The sequence below is a fragment of the Haliotis rufescens genome, unplaced genomic scaffold (assembly GCF_023055435.1).
Source record: "Haliotis rufescens isolate VD_foot unplaced genomic scaffold, xgHalRufe1.0.p SCAF_16, whole genome shotgun sequence".
Lineage (NCBI taxonomy): Eukaryota > Metazoa > Mollusca > Gastropoda > Lepetellida > Haliotidae > Haliotis > Haliotis rufescens.
In genome coordinates, this window is record NW_025963846.1 from 5,100,784 (window position 1) to 5,120,058 (window position 19,275).

At 42.0% G+C, this 19,275-nt stretch overlaps 1 protein-coding gene across 3 annotated transcripts; it reads right to left on the reverse strand.

Moving 5' to 3' along the window:
• Positions 1-1,640: 1,640 nt before the first annotated feature.
• On the reverse strand, positions 1,641-17,657 carry LOC124144234 (isatin hydrolase-like). Of its 3 annotated transcripts, XM_046513539.2 has the most exons (4): positions 17,453-17,648; positions 9,824-9,911; positions 5,635-5,826; positions 1,641-4,194 (listed from the first exon to the last, which is right to left on the reverse strand). In XM_046513539.2, the coding sequence occupies exons 3-4, from the start codon at positions 5,799-5,801 to the stop codon at positions 3,531-3,533; spliced, it is 831 nt and encodes a 276-aa protein (XP_046369495.2). In that variant the 5' UTR covers positions 5,802-5,826; positions 9,824-9,911; positions 17,453-17,648; the 3' UTR covers positions 1,641-3,530. The 3 variants fall into 3 exon arrangements, with proteins under 3 accessions (XP_046369495.2, XP_046369494.2, XP_046369493.2); XM_046513538.2 differs by lacking the exon at positions 9,824-9,911; XM_046513537.2 differs by lacking the exons at positions 1,641-4,194; positions 5,635-5,826; positions 9,824-9,911 and adding exons at positions 11,138-12,456; positions 13,116-13,306 and having other exon boundaries at positions 17,453-17,657.
• Positions 17,658-19,275: the final 1,618 nt, after the last annotated feature.

A 19,275-nucleotide genomic window follows, 5' to 3' on the forward strand; every position in this document is an offset into this window, starting at 1 on the left:
CTGTTAACGGAAAAAACACTCGTTCTGCGTTCGTTCTAAAAACAACTAAGTACCTGTATATCCATATCGTCGATACAGTCTCAGTCTCAGAATTCGCCTCTTACAAATGTATGGCTTATTTATCTAACAAAGTCTTAGGCAAGCTAGTAAATCGTTGCTAATGAAAGGTTATGCAGGATAAGTATACAAATGTAAAACAATATTTAAATTTCACTAATTTTGTGATAAGAAAAAAAACTACATTTTGAAAAATATACAATTGGTGAGAGACAGAGGAGGTGAGTTCAACAATAAAATAAGCATCTGATGTCTCAGCTACAGAAAAATACCTCCAAGATACACGTGTCCAGCACATACCTGTAATTAATCAAGATAAAAGTTAGCGTTCGCTCGTCACGCCGAAGACCCGGGTTCGAATCCCGACATGGGTACAATGTGTGAAGCCGTTTAACGGTGTCCCCCGCCGTGATATTGCTGGAATATTGCTAAAAGCGGCGTAAAACCAAACTCACTCACTAACTCAAGATAAAACTTACAAGGGGAAGGGAAAGGTAACACGATTGTCAGGCATATCAGAGGTAAGAGGATGCTCGATTCCCTGAATAATAATGCACGCGTCTGTGGAAAACCTTCATTTGCACCAATATTACGCAGATTGCTCCCACACTAATCAGTGTTTGTTTGTTTGTTTGTTTGTTTGTTTAACGCCGCACTCAGCAATATTACAACTATGAGACGGCGGTCTGTAAATAATCGAGTCTGGACCACACAATCCTGTGATTGATATCATGAGCATCGTTCTACGCAATTGGGATACGATGACATGCATCCAGCAAGTCAGCGAGCCTGACCACCTGATCCTGTTTGTTGCCTATTACGACAAGCATAGTCGCCTTTGAGGGCAAGCATGGGTTGCTGAAGACCTTTTGGAAACCTTTGTCCCTTCATCGAGTTATCAACTAGTTCCCAAAGAACGAATAGAATCCACTAACATTAGACCCATAGTAAACAGTGCATGTCTAGGAATTGACTAATACTGATCGAATTGTTTCAATGTGTGACCTGGCTGCTTGTGTCATCGAAGTCAACATACAACGTCCATGGTTTGACCCGATTGACCCATAACATATTGTTATGCTTCCGTCTTTATCGGGGGCGGTCGGGTGGCCTAGTGGTTAAAGCGCTGGCTCGTCACACCGAAGGTCCGGGTTCGATTCCCAACATGGGTACAATGCGTAAAAAAACATTTCTGTTGTCCCCGCCGTGATATTACTGGCTTATTGCTAAAAGTTTTCATTGTATTCTAACACTCATCCATCCGACGTCAAATTACATTTCCTGGTCTTTGAGAGGCTGGAAAAATTAACCTGAATGTGACAAGGGCTGTCTTTTCTGGTCATAAACGCGAATTCCTTTCACCACGTGTACTAAATGAACTAAGGTCTTGGATGGTTTGTGGAAGGCAACTTAAAATATTCGTTTTGCCTTTTTTGCGTAACCAATAAAAAAATATCTGTTTTCAAAGTTTAATTACAAACCTAATTACGGACGTTGATTGTACAACACATCCGTCACAGAGGACGATCGATGTAGACGGTGATGCTCAAAGATCGTTTTTAAGTCATGAGAACAAAGATGTGTGGGATTTTATGGTTTATTTGACTCCATATGAACATTATTAGAGTGTAAGTTACATCACTAATTACCAGTTCAGGGGGACCCTAATATGATGCTTATCTCGTGCAGATATGGGGCATTATTAAGTAAGCTGTATAGAACACACAGACTAGATACGGATCACCGAGCAGTGCCGTGCCAGTGTCGAACGAAGGGAAGCGTCCATGAATCTGTTCCCACCAGCAATAAACTACGAATTTTGGAATAGAACACACAGACTAGATACGGATCACCGAGCAGTGCCGTGCCAGTGTCGAACGAAGGGAAGCGTCCATGAATCTGTTCCCACCAGCAATAAACTACGAATTTTGGAATAGAACACACAGACTAGATACGGATCACCGAGCAGTGCCGTGCCAGTGTCGAACGAAGGGAAGCGTCAGTGAATCTGTTCCCACCAGCAATAAACTACGAATATTGGAATAGAACACACAGACTAGATACGGATCACCGAGCAGTGCCGTGCCAGTGTCGAACGAAGGGAAGTGTCCATGAATCTGTTCCCACCAGCAATAAACTACGAATTTTGGAATAGAACACACAGACTAGATACGGATCACCGAGCAGTGCCGTGCCAGTGTCGAACGAAGGGAAGCGTCAGTGAATCTGTTCCCACCAGCAATAAACTACGAATATTGGAATAGAACACACAGACTAGATACGGATCACCGAGCAGTGCTGTGCCAGTGTCGAACGAAGGGAAGCGTCCATGAATCTGTTCCCACCAGCAATAAACTACGAATTTTGGAATAGAACACACAGACTAGATACGGATCACCGAGCAGTGCCGTGCCAGTGTCGAACGAAGGGAAGCGTCAGTGAATCTGTTCCTACCAACAATAAACTACGAATATTGGAATAGAACACACAGACTAGATACGGATCACCGAGCAGTGCCGTGCCAGTGTCGAACGAAGGGAAGCGTCAGTGAATCTGTTCCCACCAGCAATAAACTACGAATATTGGAATAGAACACACAGACTAGATACGGATCACCGAGCAGTGCCGTGCATGTGTCAAACGAAGGGAAGCGTCAGTGAAGCTGTACGGATCGTCGAGCAGTGATGTGCCAGTGTCGAACGAAGGGAAGCGTCAGTGAAGCTGTTCCTACCAGCAATAAACTACGAATTTTGGAATAGAACACACTGTTTTTATCGACAACATTAAGCAGCGATTATTGGAATAGAACACACAGACTAGATATGGATCACCGACTACTGATGTGCCAGTAGGGAAGGGAAGTGTCAGTGAAGCTGTTCCTACCAGCAATAAACCACGGATATTGGAATAGAACACACAGACTAGATACGGATCACCGATCAGTGCTGCTAAGTGTGAAATGAAAGGAGGCTTCATTGAAGCTGTTATTTCCAGCAATAAATCTCGAATATTGGACCAGAACACAAAGCCACAATGGCATGATACGTGGAACACCAAACAGTGGTGTGAGTGTCAGACGAAGCAGGCATTAAGGTCTTCCTACAAACAATGCCAACAACCACATAGAACACAGGAACACCGGATTATTAAAGCCATGCCATTAACAAGATACTCAACTTGAACGGCCACATAGAATACCGGTTGATTAAAGCAATGCTATTAACAACATACTCAACGTGAACAGCCACATAGTACACTGGAAGACCGGTTGATTAAAGCAATGCTAGTAACAGCATACTCAACGTGAACAGTCGCATAGTACACCGGAACACCGGTTGATTAAAGCAATGCTAGTAACAGCATACTCAACGTGAACAGTCGCATAGTACACCGGAACACCGGTTGATTAAAGCAATGCTATTAACAACATGCTCAACGTGAACAGCCACATAGTACACCGGAACACCGGTTGATTAAAGCAATGCTAGTAACAGCATACTCAACGTGAACAGCCACATAGAACACCCGGACACGGCGGCATTAGACATAGGAACAGCGAACAGCCTGACAGGTGTTCCACTCCCATGTTCAAGCTTCAGGGCGCCAATGTATACCTTAGTTCCAGTAGCTGGCATACTGTTTAGATTAGCTACATTCTCCAGAATTATAATCTCATTATCGCACAGCAACATCACGTGTGCCTCGAATAAAGTTGTCTGACCAGGGTCGGCAGATGGAGTATCGCCCCCCACCGCGTGCACTCGGCGGTTGCTCGTCAACCATTTTGTTCCATCGGGACTCAACCCTGGAAAGTGGAAACTTGATGGATTCATGACATCATCGGAGTTGAAGACACGCTTTCTTTCAGGCCAAAACTTGTCCCAGCCAAAGTTGAAAAGTACGATCGCTCCGTCTGGAATGGTGCCATGCATCGCCTCCCAGTCTGTGAAAGTCTGCTCGCTGACCTGGAAATCAGGGTTGGATTCTGATTCTTTTCTGACATCGATGACGACCCCAGGTCCTGACAACCGATCCATGACAACTTCCTCCACACGCTTCCCCTTGGGACAAAAGTGTCTGGGGGCATCCATGTGAGTCCCGCTGTGCTCGGCTGTCTGGAACGCATTGGCTTCCGCTCTGCATAACACAAAAAAAAACACATTATAACAACCCGTTGGTAAAGCAGATCACAATTCTAAATACATGTCAGAATTATCGAGCTAATGTTGTTCAACGCCGCAGTGAGCAACTTTCCATCCTCATCACGGCGCCACTCAATAATCTATTCTGGACCAGGCAACATCAGCAACAACCCAAGCAGTAGGGGCAAGATAGCATTCAGTCAAATACTGACCTTACTATCCAACTTAACCCTTTCCTACAACCAGCAAGTACGGTACTTGGAGACCAATTCGAACACGGGTACACATAAACTGACGAGCAAAGAAACGTTACCAAATTATTTTAATGTCCCAACATTTGAAAAAACGCTGCATAATATAAAGATTCAACCAAACGCAGCCAACATGGCAGTTTGTGAAAAGTTGGTAAAGCAGATCACAATTCTAAATACATGTCAGAATTATCGAGCTAATGTTGTTCAACGCCGCAGTGAGCAACTTTCCATCCTCATCACGGCGCCACTCAATAATCTATTCTGGACCAGGCAACATCAGCAACAACCCAAGCAGTAGGGGCAAGATAGCATTCAGTCAAATACTGACCTTACTATCCAACTTAACCCTTTCCTACAACCAGCAAGTACGGTACTTGGAGACCAATTCGAACACGGGTACACATAAACTGACGAGCAAAGAAACGTTACCAAATTATTTTAATGTCCCAACATTTGAAAAAACGCTGCATAATATAAAGCTTCAACCAAACGCAGCCAACATGGCAGTTTGTGAAAAAGTTAATTTCATCGCTCAAATACGTAAGAAATGACTTTAACAATGGCAAATGTAATGCAGAACTATCTCCATCCGTATAAGCGTATAAAAGTCATCTAACATCGACATTTAGTTTCGGAATTTACGAAAACAAAAACAGTCATGTCAAGATTATCACGAATAGCAAAGAGAAAAGGCCATCAGTACGATATAAATGGGGGTACCTATAGCCATCAGTACGATATAGATGGGGGTACCTATAGCCATCAGTACGATATAGATTGGGGTACCTATAGCTATCAGTACGATATAGATGGGGGTACCTATAGCCATCAGTACGATATAGATGGGGGTACCTATAGCTATCAGTACGATATAGATGGGGGTACCTATAGCCACGTGACAACAACCTGTCTGCGCGCCCTTTGCAATTGTAACAGTGTTAAAATTGCTATATTTTATTCAACTTCTTTTGTGAAATTCGCCTTCAATTCATAAGTTGCCGGTTAACCATTTAAGACCCTGAATTTGGTATAACTCTATCAATACCGCCCTCAGTGTCTGAGCCGATACCTCACAAAGTATGGGTATGTCCCTCAGATAACCCTACGTGCACCTGCGTAAGCTTGGGTTTTCCTCACACAATAAGCTGACATCAACCTCACTCATCCTCCCACACACTTACACAACTCCCGGGGACACATTTATCAGGAAGACGTTGGAAAAGTTAAACGGGGGATTTCCCGGCCAGTAGATCGTCCTTTTCCCGAACGTGTGAGTGAGGTCAATGATCTCATCTTCAGCCAGACCGAGGCACAGGCACGTGCTTACAAGTATACAGAAGACGTTCATGTCTACACCAACACGTGGTTGAAACCTGCAACAAAAGGAGAAGAATATTGATTTACATAAAGTGAAGTGAAATGGGGTTTAACGCCGCGTTCAAGATTATTGCCCTTATATAGCGACATGTATGCACGTGTGTGTGTGTGTGTGTGTGTGTGTGTGTGTGTGTGTGTGTGTGTGTGTGTGTGTGTGTGTGTGTGTGTGTGTGTGTGTGTGTGTGTGTGTGTGTGTGTTGTGCTTGTACTAGTCCGGACTAATGCCGATTTTATAATGATAGCTCGCTGGGATATCATGCCAGGTTTACATGAATAACTCACTCAGACACAGTGTACTGACAGTAATGACTCCGAGCCAATCAGTCTTTGTTTCAGCCCCTTAATGCCGAGCGTCAGGCAGGGTAACAACAAGTACCATCTTTAAACGTCTTTTGCTATGACGCGGCCGGGGATTGAACTTCCCGACATTTCGCTCTCCGGGTGGACGCTCTACCACTCGACCACGGAGGCAGTTTCATTTATATGAAGACGTAGATTTATATGTGCTAATAACTCTTATTAACAATGGTTGCATTTTTATTATTAATACACAATTCCTGTGTTTCTGGTTCAGAAGCTCTTCCCTGCTTTGGAGGCACGGGTGGTCCAGTCGCCTAAGGCGCCGCAATTCGCGATGCAGAGTTGCGCCCCTTTGGCACGTCAGAAACCCATGATTGTGGGTTCGAATTCCGGTTCGCCCTTATGATTTTGATTTGTCAGCACCATACCCGTGCACGTGGGCTTCACCAAAGTGTTAAACGTATGTGACTTGCACCACTTCGGGCTTTCCTCCCACATTAAGCTGACACGCCGTGATATAACTGGAATGCTGTTAAAAGCGGTGTTAAACACCACTCACTCACTCACTCACTCACTCACTCACTCACTCACTCACTCACTCACCGTTCGTGTGATCACTCTATTGTTACATTGTGTTGGGTGTGATGGTACTTATTTAAGTTTGTCCCAGTTCCATTAAATTTCGACATTTTATCAGGTCATATAACATAGCGAAGCGGTAAATCGCAAAGAACAATGAAGAACGAAGCGTGGTTTATTTCCCGATACAATATTTTCCAGCATGACATCATTTCTAGAGATTCAAATATGCGTTCGCAATTGGATGACGTCATATATTAGACGACGTTATTTTTTTCGAGGGAAGTGTCTAATAAGTTGTTTCCTATAGATGTAGCTGGGCAACGCAGATAAACGCAGTGGCCTATCGATCGCATCCAAAAGTGGGAGAGATATGACAATCGGTATTGGGTGAAAAGGTCCAGATAATCGACGTGCAGATAGAGTGAATATGCGAGAAATACCAAACTTAACCCACCTGTTCGTAAAACAGGTCGGATTCTATTCAGGAAGTCATCATTATTGAAATTTGGGTAAATATTTTTAAAGTTTGTACATTTTATCAACATCCTTAAAGAGGCGGTACATAATGTTAAGATCGCATATAAGAAATAAACGACTCGTTGTCGTTGTTTACCGTACAATAAAACACTGCAGGGAGAATAAACCACTCTGGGCGCAGTCTTGAATAATAATATGAACATGAATATTAAGATATAATTTCAACTATTCTGCATTCATAATCCTTTACGTCAACTGTGATGTGTAACTGACGCTTTACTTCTTCCATCACATAAAACGACCGTTTACCATATAAGTGATATATAACTGATCCTGTACCATAAAGGTGATATATAACTGACCCTATGTCTTCTCTATCATATATAACGACCGTTTACCATATAAGTGATCAAAAATATAACTGATCCTGTAAAAAAGGTGATTTATAACTGACCCTATGTCTTCTCTATTATATATAACCTTTACTTATTCTGTCATGAAAAACGGCCGTTTACCAATTCATTGATATGTAACTGTCCCTTAACCTTATCAATGATATATTACTGACCCTACACCTTCTCTGTGATATGTAACCTTTATTTCATCTTTGATATATAACTGACCCTTTCCTTCTATCATATATATCTGACCCTTTATTTTATCTATTATATATAATTGACCCTTTCCTTTTATCATATATATCTGACCCTTTATTTCATCTATGATATATAACTGACCCTTTCCTCCTATCATATATATCTGACCCTTTATTTCATCTATGATATATAACTGACCCTTTCCTTCTATCATATACATCTGACCCTTTATTTCATATGTGATATATTAGTGACCCTTTTCTTCTGTCATATATATCTGACCCTTTATTTCATCTATGATATATAACTGACCCTTTTCTTCTATCATATTTAACTGACCCTTTATTTCACATGTGATATATAAATAACCCCTTACCTTATCAATTATATATAATTTTCCCTAAACTTCTTCTATCATACATAACTGATATATTTCATCTGTGATATATAACTGACCCTTTACTTAAGGCTTACTTTATCAATGATCTATAACTGATCCCTTACTTCATCAATGATATATAACTGACCCCTTACTTCATCAATGATATATAACTGACCCCTTACTTCATCAATGATATATAACTGACCACTTACTTCATCAATGATATATAACTGACCCCTCGCCTTATCAATGATACATAACTGACCGCTTACTTCATCAATGATTTCTAACTGACCGCTCGCCTTATCAATGATATATAGCTGACCGTTCGCCTTATCAATGATAAATGAAAAACCCTTACCATTATCAGTTGTATGTAACTGACCCTTAACTTCATCAAAGATTTAAACCGGGTCATTCTTCAAATATTTACCTAACTACTATTTCACTTCACCTGGTATATATCCAGTCCTGTAAATTGTTTGTTGGGGAGGAGAGATACACATGTGGCACAGAAGAAGCCACCATTACTGAAATTGGAAACGCCAGATAGAATGAGGAGACGCCCCTGTTACCAGTGTCCTAGCAGGGACTGTCTGTATACGGATGGTGCAGGATGCTGTCTTTGGATCATGGTCGGGTTACAGATAAGATATCATAAGAAAAGTGAAAAGATATTTGTAAGGATCATGTTTGTTTCTCGTCTTATGAGGAGAAAGGTACACTTGGTAGAAATCCAGGAGGGGTATGTGTGTACATTAGAGGTAATCGCTTCAACATACGCTTACAAGCGTTCCCAGAGTAGCCGCGCCCCTCCTAGTGTATCGTCCCTGCAGTGTCTGTATACAAAACATGCGTAATACACACATCATATACAGGAAACCAGTCACAAATAATTTCGCCTTTTCGATCACAGAAAACAATTGTTTATTCCTTTATTTTCATTATTGAATTCGATTTGTCACTTATCACATGCTTGTGTAAAGATTTCTATCTGATGAAGATATGCATGATTTTGAAAAAAACACAATATAACGGTATTTTTCAAACGTATTGTGATACGTATTTATTAGTATTTCATGTCGTGGTATTCTAGGGTAATACAGCACATATCTAGTTATAAGCTCACTGTAAATACACCAATGTTCTTGTTTGACAGAATGAGTGCACCTATTATAATGAAAGCATCTGACGTTCAGTGATATCAACATTGAACATGTAATGAAAGGGAACAGCTATATTTTTGTAACCGAATTTTGGGGCATTTTGGTAAAACAAGCAATGCTGCTGAACTTCGTGAATTAGGAAGGTACTCACTGTATACCTATTGTATGTTGTGCAATGTATATCCCACTGTATAAAATTGTTGTTCGTGCGATGTCATAGGTTCCCCAGATAATGCCGGAAGGCAAACGGATCGGATTTTGTTTGAACTTGGGTATGGTTTTGTTTGGTTAAACCAGGGTGTTGGAAACAGGCAAGTATTTTCAGTTTCTTTTGCTCAACGATTGTGGGGTGTATCGCATCAAAATTGGTTTTGTAATCTACATGGGAATGTCAAATGCACAGTGTTAATTTGCGTTATAATCAGTAAATAATCTTATTTTCAGTCTGCTATTTAAGAAATGCTTTGTACGAAGAATTATGTATGCTGACCTTGAGTGCTGACGAGTGCATGAGTGAGTGAGTGAGTGATATCTCGGCGTATCCTTGTGGGAAGATAGTGAGAAGACGTACCCCTTTGCTGAAACACATGGCAGACGACTGTCACACCAGGACTTACACATCTGCACAAGAACCTCATTAATTTAATCCACATTGTATCAAACTGCTGGGAGTGGAGCTTAATCTTGTTTTAAGGTTCATAACATCAGGGAGACTCTAAATAGACTCCCTGATAATATGTTTTGTTTGTTTGTTTGGTTGGTTGGTTGCTTGGTTGCTTGGTTATTTGTTTGTTTAACGCAATATTCCAGCTATATAACGGCGGTTTGTAAATAATGGAGTCTGGACCAGACATCCAAGTGATTGATGTCATGAGCATCGATCCACGCAATTGGGATAAGATTACATGCATCAACCAAGTCAGTGACCTTGACCACCCGATCCCGATAGTCGCCTTTTACGGCAAGCATGGGTTGCTGAAGACCTTTTCTACAGCGGATCTTCACGGGTCGAAAATATGCTTTGATTAAATGACAAGTAACTGTCTGATTAGCATGCTTTTTTATTGTGACCTTTGGAACTAGCATCTTTATCAAGCATACGTCTACCATTACCTGCATCTTTCTGCTGCTTAACCATATTAACATTTGCTCGTGCAAACTACTAACTGGTCAAAACACAACATAACTGACCAGTTCGTGTTAATGTGGCAAACCTAGTGGCAGATTAATAAGGCAGTTGTTCAATTGCGGATTCTCAAGTCTATGGCACATTCTGGACCCGTGCTGTCATGCCTACATATGCGGCAGATTTAAACTGTCACTATTCAGTGTTCTCATTGTGAGTTAACAGAAGAGTGTCACTTACAAGCACGGTGAGATACATACTTGTCGGTCGTCTAGGTCATATTACATAGGTACCGGCAAGGTAAGTTTACTCGATGTTTTTAATATCAGTAGTATTTTCTGGACTGGACATGTTGCTGCAAACAAAATAAACATAATAGTATTCCAAAAATAATATTGGACACATTATGCCCAACTTTAATAACTGTCTCGCGGTCATCTGCTTTCTGTGCAAGTTGAGATTTTTAATGTGAAGTTTACAACGATGCGGTTTTTCCATTGGACGAGGCCTTGGGTCATGCATGCAGCAAGGATGTTTAGCACACATTATGCCATTGTTGTGAGACGGTAAATCGTCTGTGTTCTCCCCCACTACAGTGCCACGCCGGCGGTAACAAACTCACATGATAACAAAGAAGGAAATATTTGTATTCGGACATGAAATATTACAAAACAGGTATTTCTAGTAAGGTATTTTTTATTATTAGATAATAACTAACTTTAGTTGCGTGAATGTGTATTTAATGGAAAATGATTCTGAAAAAACGTGTGTCAAATGATGGTTGACGGACTATAGCAAGCGGACCTAAGGATTGCCGCTAAAGACGATCACTGACGAAGCTATTTTTGTGCTTTAAATTATCTTTAACAATTTTTTTTTAAATTTGGTCTATATAGTAGTTGAGGCACTGTCTAAAAACAAAGTTCCGTCTATGATAAAAAAAAGGCTAAATCCGTTTATTGTGACTAATCTAGGTAATGGTTTCTAATAATGTATCCGTCGCTATGGTGACATACAATGTTTCTGACAAGAATATATATATATAATTCCTATGATGACAATTTACTTTTCTAAAAAGGATACATATACATTGCTATGGTAACAATTCATCTTTATGACGTTGATATGTACTTTTGTACGATGGGACAGTATACAGTATTGGGTCGAGAACATAGCCGTTACTAAAGTGATGATACAACTTGCGGACAAGATATAAACGTCACCACTTTTCAAAAGCGATCAATCTCTACGACTTTATGATACAATTTATGATACTCTGGAACTGATATCACTTTATAGCCCACAATCCTAACATGGACATCTACGCTGAAATCTGTAACACTCCGAACACGACAAGCGTCACAACAGCAGCAGCAGGACCAGGTGCGAGGGATGCTTCGGAACCTGAATCCAGGGTGGCAAATATCCGAGCGGGTGTTCCGCTCCCCCTCTCCAACCTTATGGCGCCGATGTATACACGTGACCCTGTCGCTGTCATGTTTCCTAGATTAGCCACATTTTCCAATATGATGACGCCATTGTCACACAATAGGTTCACGTGAGTTTCAAACAAGGTCGTCAGGCCGTAGTCAATGGAGGGGGTGTCACTCCCCACAGCATGGACCTTCCTGTTGGATGTCAGCCATCTTGACGCATATGGACTCAGACCTGGGTAGTGGTATGTCCCTATCAACATTGATTCCGAATTATACACTCGATTCATGTCAGGCCAGAATTTGTCCCAGCCGAAATTAAATAAAACTACAGCACCATCCTGAATGCGACCATGCACCTTTTCAAAGTTTGTCAAGGTTTGCGTGGTGACCTGGAAATCCGGGTTCGCTTCCGCTTCCGCTGTAAGGTCAAGGACGAAACCAGGTCCGCTGAGTTGTTGGATGGGAATGTCCCCGACGGGCAGTCCCGACGGGCAGAAGTGAAGGGGGGCGTCGATGTGGGTGCCGGGGTGTTCGGGGGTACTGAACGCATTGGCCTCGGCTCTGGTGGAAAATGAGCTCATGATAGATTAATGTCATTAATATTGATTAACAAGGAGGACAAAAGAAATGAGGATGAAAACGACAAAACTAAAAAACTACACTATTAATAGAGGAGTCTGCTCTACAGTTTGTGGGGGCGGTCGGGTAGCCTAGTGGTTAAAACGTTCGCTCGTCACGCCGAAGACCCGGGTTCGATTCCCGACATGGGTACAATGTGTGAAGCCCATTTCTGGTGTCCCCCGCCGTGATATTGCTGGAATATTGCTAAAAGCGGCGTAAAACCATACTCACTCACTCACTACAGTTTGTGTGTAGACATACCTACTATGAACTGTCACATTATTTCCATGTAAATTTAGTAAATGTGATCGATCATGAACTTATAAAACTTATAATTGGTGTAACACATCACACAATTTGAGTTAGCAGACAAATACGTGGGTTCATAATTACTTGCTAGGACTGAATAGCCCGAGGCAGGCCATCCTTTAATTAACTCCATTTGCAAGCTGAAATCGTTCCAGAAATTGACACTAGGGTTCGAATGGATTAAATATTATAAACTTTGTGGAGCTCAGTTTCTAACTGCGACATTACTGCAGGTCTTATTATATACTGTATCCGTGAGTATCAATATGTGGTGAACTTCCCATACTTACACTATTCCAGGGCGAATGTTCATGGTGAGGATGCGTGTGAGATTAAATGGCGGGCTCCCCGGTGGGTTTTCACGATCGCCCACTGGGTGGGTCAGGTCCACGAACTTCATGTCACTGTCGACGACGGCACAAACCGGAAACCACAGACAGCATAGCGCCAGCGTCAGCAACATCACACGTATATACATCTCCTACAACACATGTCGTTGATAACATGAGTGCATGTGTACCTGTTTCCTTCAATACGCTCTGATAACAAAAGGAGTACGTGTGTACTTGTCTCCTTCAATACGCTCTGATGGCAACATGAGTGCATGTGTACTTGTTTTCGACAATGCGCTCTGATGACAGCATAATTACAGGTGTATTTGTAGAGTTATTCAAACGGATAATCCTCAAATAGTGTCAAATCCGAGCTTCCCAAATAAACTTCAATGCGGCTTTAGAAAGGAACATGGCGCCACAACTGCTATCCATCTAAACTGGGCGGCAAAAGAAAGTATAGGTCCAGTTCCACGATCGATAAAAATAACAAGAAGAGGTTTTGTTGGGAATTATAAATATATAAAATTAATATAATCTAGGGAGGGGTAACAAATGATTGATCAACCACAGTTTGAATGAAATTGTGCAATCACAGGTAATGTAAGCTCAAGGTAAACGATGGTGGGGTAAGAAATTTCATTTTCAAAAGTTGGCTGAAATGTCACCAAAAACTTGTCAGACACACTATAAGTTCATTGTCGACACAGTTGCCTTCAATAGCGTGCATGACCTCCAGCTGCCTCAATGCATGCTGTGTTACGTCCCCTCATCGATGACGTCAGTCTTCTGATGACGTGGACTGGAATCCGTTGCCACTCGTCTCTCAGGGCCTGCTGCAATTCTTGTCTGTTGACGGGAGGCTGATGGCGTGCTCTAATATGTCTGTCACGATGGTCCCACATATGTTCAATAGGATTCATATCGGGTGAGTTGGCAGGCCAGGGCAAAACGTCAACGTTCTGCTGGTTTAGAAAGTTCCGAGTCAGTCTTGCAGTACTGACACGATGGCCTACTCCTGAAATTGTCCGAATGCGGAATATATGGTCGAGTCTGAAACCTGATACCACATTCATATAAAGGCGCTACATCATGTGTCAAATATGACGGATATGCAAGTGACTTCTTCAAAGTTCGTCAGGGTGTTTGGCAACGACGAGTTCTATCAGCACGGATGTTTTTAGTTTATATTTAATGGATTTATTGCTGACCTCGACTTTGCCAATACAAGACATCGTTGAAGGGGAACAAACTCCTACTGTGCTGATAGTAGACGTTACAACACTGATTAGATCTTCACAGATAGAAATGCAGATGTTTCTTGATGAAGTTCATGAATATACCTGTCAGTGGAGACTATCATACAACGCGAAGAAAAGTTGTGGTCTTGTCTACACTGGCAGCCATAGAGCAGATTGTTTTCAAACTTCACAGAACGAAACTTCAAGTTAATACCACCACTGTATACGCCGGATGTGTAATGCCTACACACAAAGAGAACTACAAGAGCATGTTCCAATTACAGACATACCTTTGGCTCTCTAAGAGACATTGGACTCCGAGCAGGGGGGCCTAACTCCTGTATCCTGCGTTCAAATATGGCGTTGAGTTATTCTCCTCTGTAGAGGAGCTACATGAGCAAGACGTATCACAATGTTATTTCGCCGGATTAGTGCAGAACTTCCACAGAATATCGCCAGATGACGTCACCACGCTAACGCTTGGTCTATGAACAGTAGAATCTGTGATGGACAAATGCATGCTGGTTTACATTGGTAGATTATGTATATCTAAATCACAACATTTCATCAAGACCTTGTTTTACTTCAGATTGACACAATACGTGAGGAAAGACATCCATCGTACATCGGTGATACGACCCGTGAAGATTCCGGGGTAGAATAGGTCTTCAGCAACCCATGCTTGCCGTAATAGGCGACTATGCTTGTCGTAAAAGGCGATTAACGGGATCGGGTGGTCAGGCTCGCAGATCTGGTTGATACATGTCATCGATCCCAATTGCGTGGATCGATGCTCATGGTATCAATCACTGGATTGTCTGGTCCAGACTCGATTAATTACAGACCGCCGTCATATAGATGGAATATTGCTTAGTGCGGCGTTAAACAACAAACAAACAAACAAAACATCAGTGATACATGGTCTACTTAACGTAGTCAAACAGTATGGACTGTTTTATGTAATTGAAGCGTATATTAATGACGGACATTTCCCTACAAAGGCGACATGGAGGAGAGGTAAGGTGAGGTGAAATTTGTATTTGCATGTACGTGTGTGTGTTTGTGTGGCTGCTTGTACTAGTCGGGACTGATGCCGATTTATAGTGCTAGCTCACAGGGATACCATGCCGCAGTTTAACATGAATACCCCACTCAGACACAGTATACTGACTCCGAGCCGACCAGTCCTTGTTTAAGCCCCTTAATGCCGAGCGCCAGACAGGGTAACAACAAGTACCATCTTTCAATGTCTTTTGGTATGACACGGCCGGGGATCGAACCCCGGACCTTCCGCTCTCCGGGCGGACGCTCTACCACTAGACCACGGAGGCGGTCGACATGGAGGAGAACTGTGAACAATCCACCAGGAGGGCTAAAGCCCGGAACCAGACAGAGAAAATATCAAGATGCCAGGATCCACAACGATTCTGCAAAATACATGAACGACTAGCTCCGACTATGGAACATATGTAAGATGGACAATATGTATAATAGACGAATATATGCTATAGTTAAACTTGGAATTCTCCCTGTTACATCTGTCGTCTGTCACATGGGTGACAATGACTGTGCTGACATTGTGTATTACCAGCTTGTGGACTGTGATAGGATCACAGCACATCGGAATATTCTGTATGAAAAACTGTTTGACCACTTCTCATTAAACCAGTACCTTCAAGTAGAAGACTGTGATGACCATGAAGTATAGATTGTGACATTGCTTCGTGGTATTACACCCCTTGTGGACGGGATGTCGCTTGATACGTGGGGACAATTAATCAACATCGTGGCGCAGGAAATCAGCTCATGGCAGCTGCAATCTATCCCGTATCTTTAACAGGTCATCGAGTAAAAAGTGCATGTTAATACTCGTATGTAGTTCTGTCCTTGTACTCTCCGAAAGTAGTGGAGGAAATATAGACGTTTCCTACAATAGGCTCTGATGTCGACATGAGTACAGATGTACTTGTCTCCTACAATACGCTCTGATGACAACATGAGTACACGTGTACTTGTCTCCTTCAGTACACTCTGATGACAACATGAGTACACGTGTACTTGTCTCCTTCAGTACACTCTGATGACAACATGAGTACACGTGTACTTGTCTCCTACAATACGCTCTGATGACAACATGAGTACAGGTGTACTTGTCTCCTACAATACGCTCTGATGACAACATAAGTACAGGTGCACTTGTCACCTTCAATACGCTCTGATGACAACATGAGTACAGGTGTACTTGTCTCCTACCATACGCTCTGATGACAACATAAGTACAGGTGTACTTGTCTCCTTCAGTACGCTCTGATGATAACATGAGTACAGGTGTACTTGTCTCTTTCAGTACGCTCTGATGACAACATAAGTACAGGTGTACTTGTCTCCTACCATACGCTCTGATGACAACATAAGTACAGGTGCACTTGTCTCCTACAATACGCTCTGATGACAAACATAAGTACAGGTGTACTTGTCTCCTACCATACGCTCTGATGACAACATAATACAGGTGCACTTGTCTCCTACAATACGCTCTGATGACAACATAAGTACAGGTGTTCTTGTCTCTTTCAGTACGCTCTGATGACAACATAAGTACAGGTGCACTTGTCTCCGTCAATACGCTCTGATGACAACATAAGTACAGGTGTACTTGTCACCTTCAATACCCTCTGATGACAACATAAGTACACACGTGTAGTTGTCTCCTACAATACACTCTGATGACAACATTACAACAGGTGTACTTGTCTCCGTCAATTCGCTCTGATGACAACATAAGTACACGTGTACTTGTCTCCTTCATTACGCTTTGATGACAACATAAGTACACGTGTACTTGTCTCCTACAATACGCTTTGATGACAAGAGAAACTCCCATGCTTTCATAGACTCACACTTTTCCTAACACCACGACCACGAGTTTCAACGCTGCTCATATCAGAGTCATTGTTTATGCCTGAGATAAAATTGCGTAATGTTTGAAAAAGGCCAGTCCCACTTTCCTTTCTATCTCTGATAGGAGAATACATTCACGTGCAGTTCACCTACCTGATGATGCTGTTTATCACCTCCGGGATGTAGACGCAAGGCGGGTGTGGTCAAGGTCAGTGCTCGGACACTACCAAAACTCCCTTCTAACTCGATACCGACTCTTCACGGCCGGACGCTGTATTCTAGCCTTGAATATGCGACGGGGGACCGGCTGCGCGTTGTCGGCTGTGTTTACAGGGTGGTATCAACTGTCAGATGAATATATATATATGGTGGCAGGTCTCCTCAGCGCGAGGGACAAGGGTCAAGGTCGCGCTGCGCGTTCTACGTACAAGACAAAAAAATGGATTCATGGATTTCCTATACAGAATCGGTTTAGAGAGGAGTATGTTGTTTGAAGTCGCAATCAGAAGTTTTGCAATCAGCGGTCTGTAACGTTCGTTTCTGGACCGACGGCGTTCAACGTTGCTTTGTGACCAGTGGCTGATATTATGAGCAACAACGAGCAATGATTATGTGTCTAGGTTTGTCAACACCCTACTCGTGTTCGTTGATTTCACCAAACTGTTAAATAGCTAATACCTGCAGCACTTCGTGTTTTCCTCCCACACCAAAGAGACACACTGATATAACTGAAATTGCCCGCTCACGGTTGCGAAATTCGGTAAAATCAACACCTATCTCACTATCGGCTATTTCCGTCAGCTTGTAGGCGCTACTGGAGTGGTGATGTAGTCTGGTGTTCGCTCGTCGCGCCGAAGACCCGGGTTCGATTCCCTACATTGGTACAATGTTCTGAAGCCAACTTTCCGGTGTCCCCCGCAGTGATATTGCTGGAATATTGCGAAAAGCGGCGTAAAACCATACTCACTCACTGTAGGCGCTAAACTTCCCTTATTAAAAAAAAGTTCACGTATATTTTCTCACTTTCTCGAGGTAGAATGGCATGTCCAACTATTTGTGCCATGGCTCACTTGGCGCTTCATGCACACATATGTGCAACCAACCGTACAAACAAGGGCATGTTACTCGTCTTGTCATAAGAAGCGTGGTTCTACCCTCTGATTATTTTAATGCCCTTCAATATAGACAACAGCACATGTGGTTTGGCTTAGGACCAAGAGCCCATGACCAGACCCCTGCAGTGTGCTTCATCACGGGAGCTTGTGGTTACATTTAGTTCTCGAAAACATTGTATTGGTAGTGGAATAAAAATAACAATGAATAAAATTCTACTCCTGCTATATTATTGATAATACCAGGTTGCATACTCAACTAAACTGTTTAATAATTTCTGAATTGGTGTCAAGAAACCTATTTGCGTTTGAATGTTTAGGGAACAAAGAAACGATTATGAGGTAAATGAAACAAGCCTGATCCCAATCTAACATTGAATGTTAATACAGATTACATTTACAAAAGGCACAGCAACGATTGTATTTATTGCGTCGTCTGAGCCATTCTAAAACCAGTCTATAAGACCTTCATACAAAGTATCATAACCATTAATGTCCACTGCTGTCGTTTTTAACATTCCAAACAATGTTCATTTAGCCAGGAAATGTTGATAATCTTCAAATTTATATATACATGTACATATATCATGTGTACCTACACTATCCTTTATTGATATGAAAACATGACTTGGTCCATTAGAGTTACACCTGTCCGTCTCTAATTTCTATGACAACATTATGTGTACTGTTATCCTCGTTATGATATAGGGGATAATGAAAGCACTGAAATGTTGTTTATGTTGTGTTCAATTGGATTGAAAGAATAAGCTCTACAAGCGTGTTGAATCCCATTGGTGTGAGTCATCAGTTCGCCAAATGTTAAAACATGGAACTTCGCCCTCGAATTGTCACAAACTACAGAGA

Coding starts and splice junctions, on each gene's coding strand:
- LOC124144234 (XM_046513537.2), bottom strand. CDS start 13,303: ATGTATATACGTGTGATGTTGCTGACGCTGGCGCTATGCTGTCTGTGG. Junction 12,457..13,115: donor AACATTCGCCCTGGAATAGT/GTAAGTATGGGA, acceptor ATTTTCCACCAG/AGCCGAGGCCAATGCGTTCA.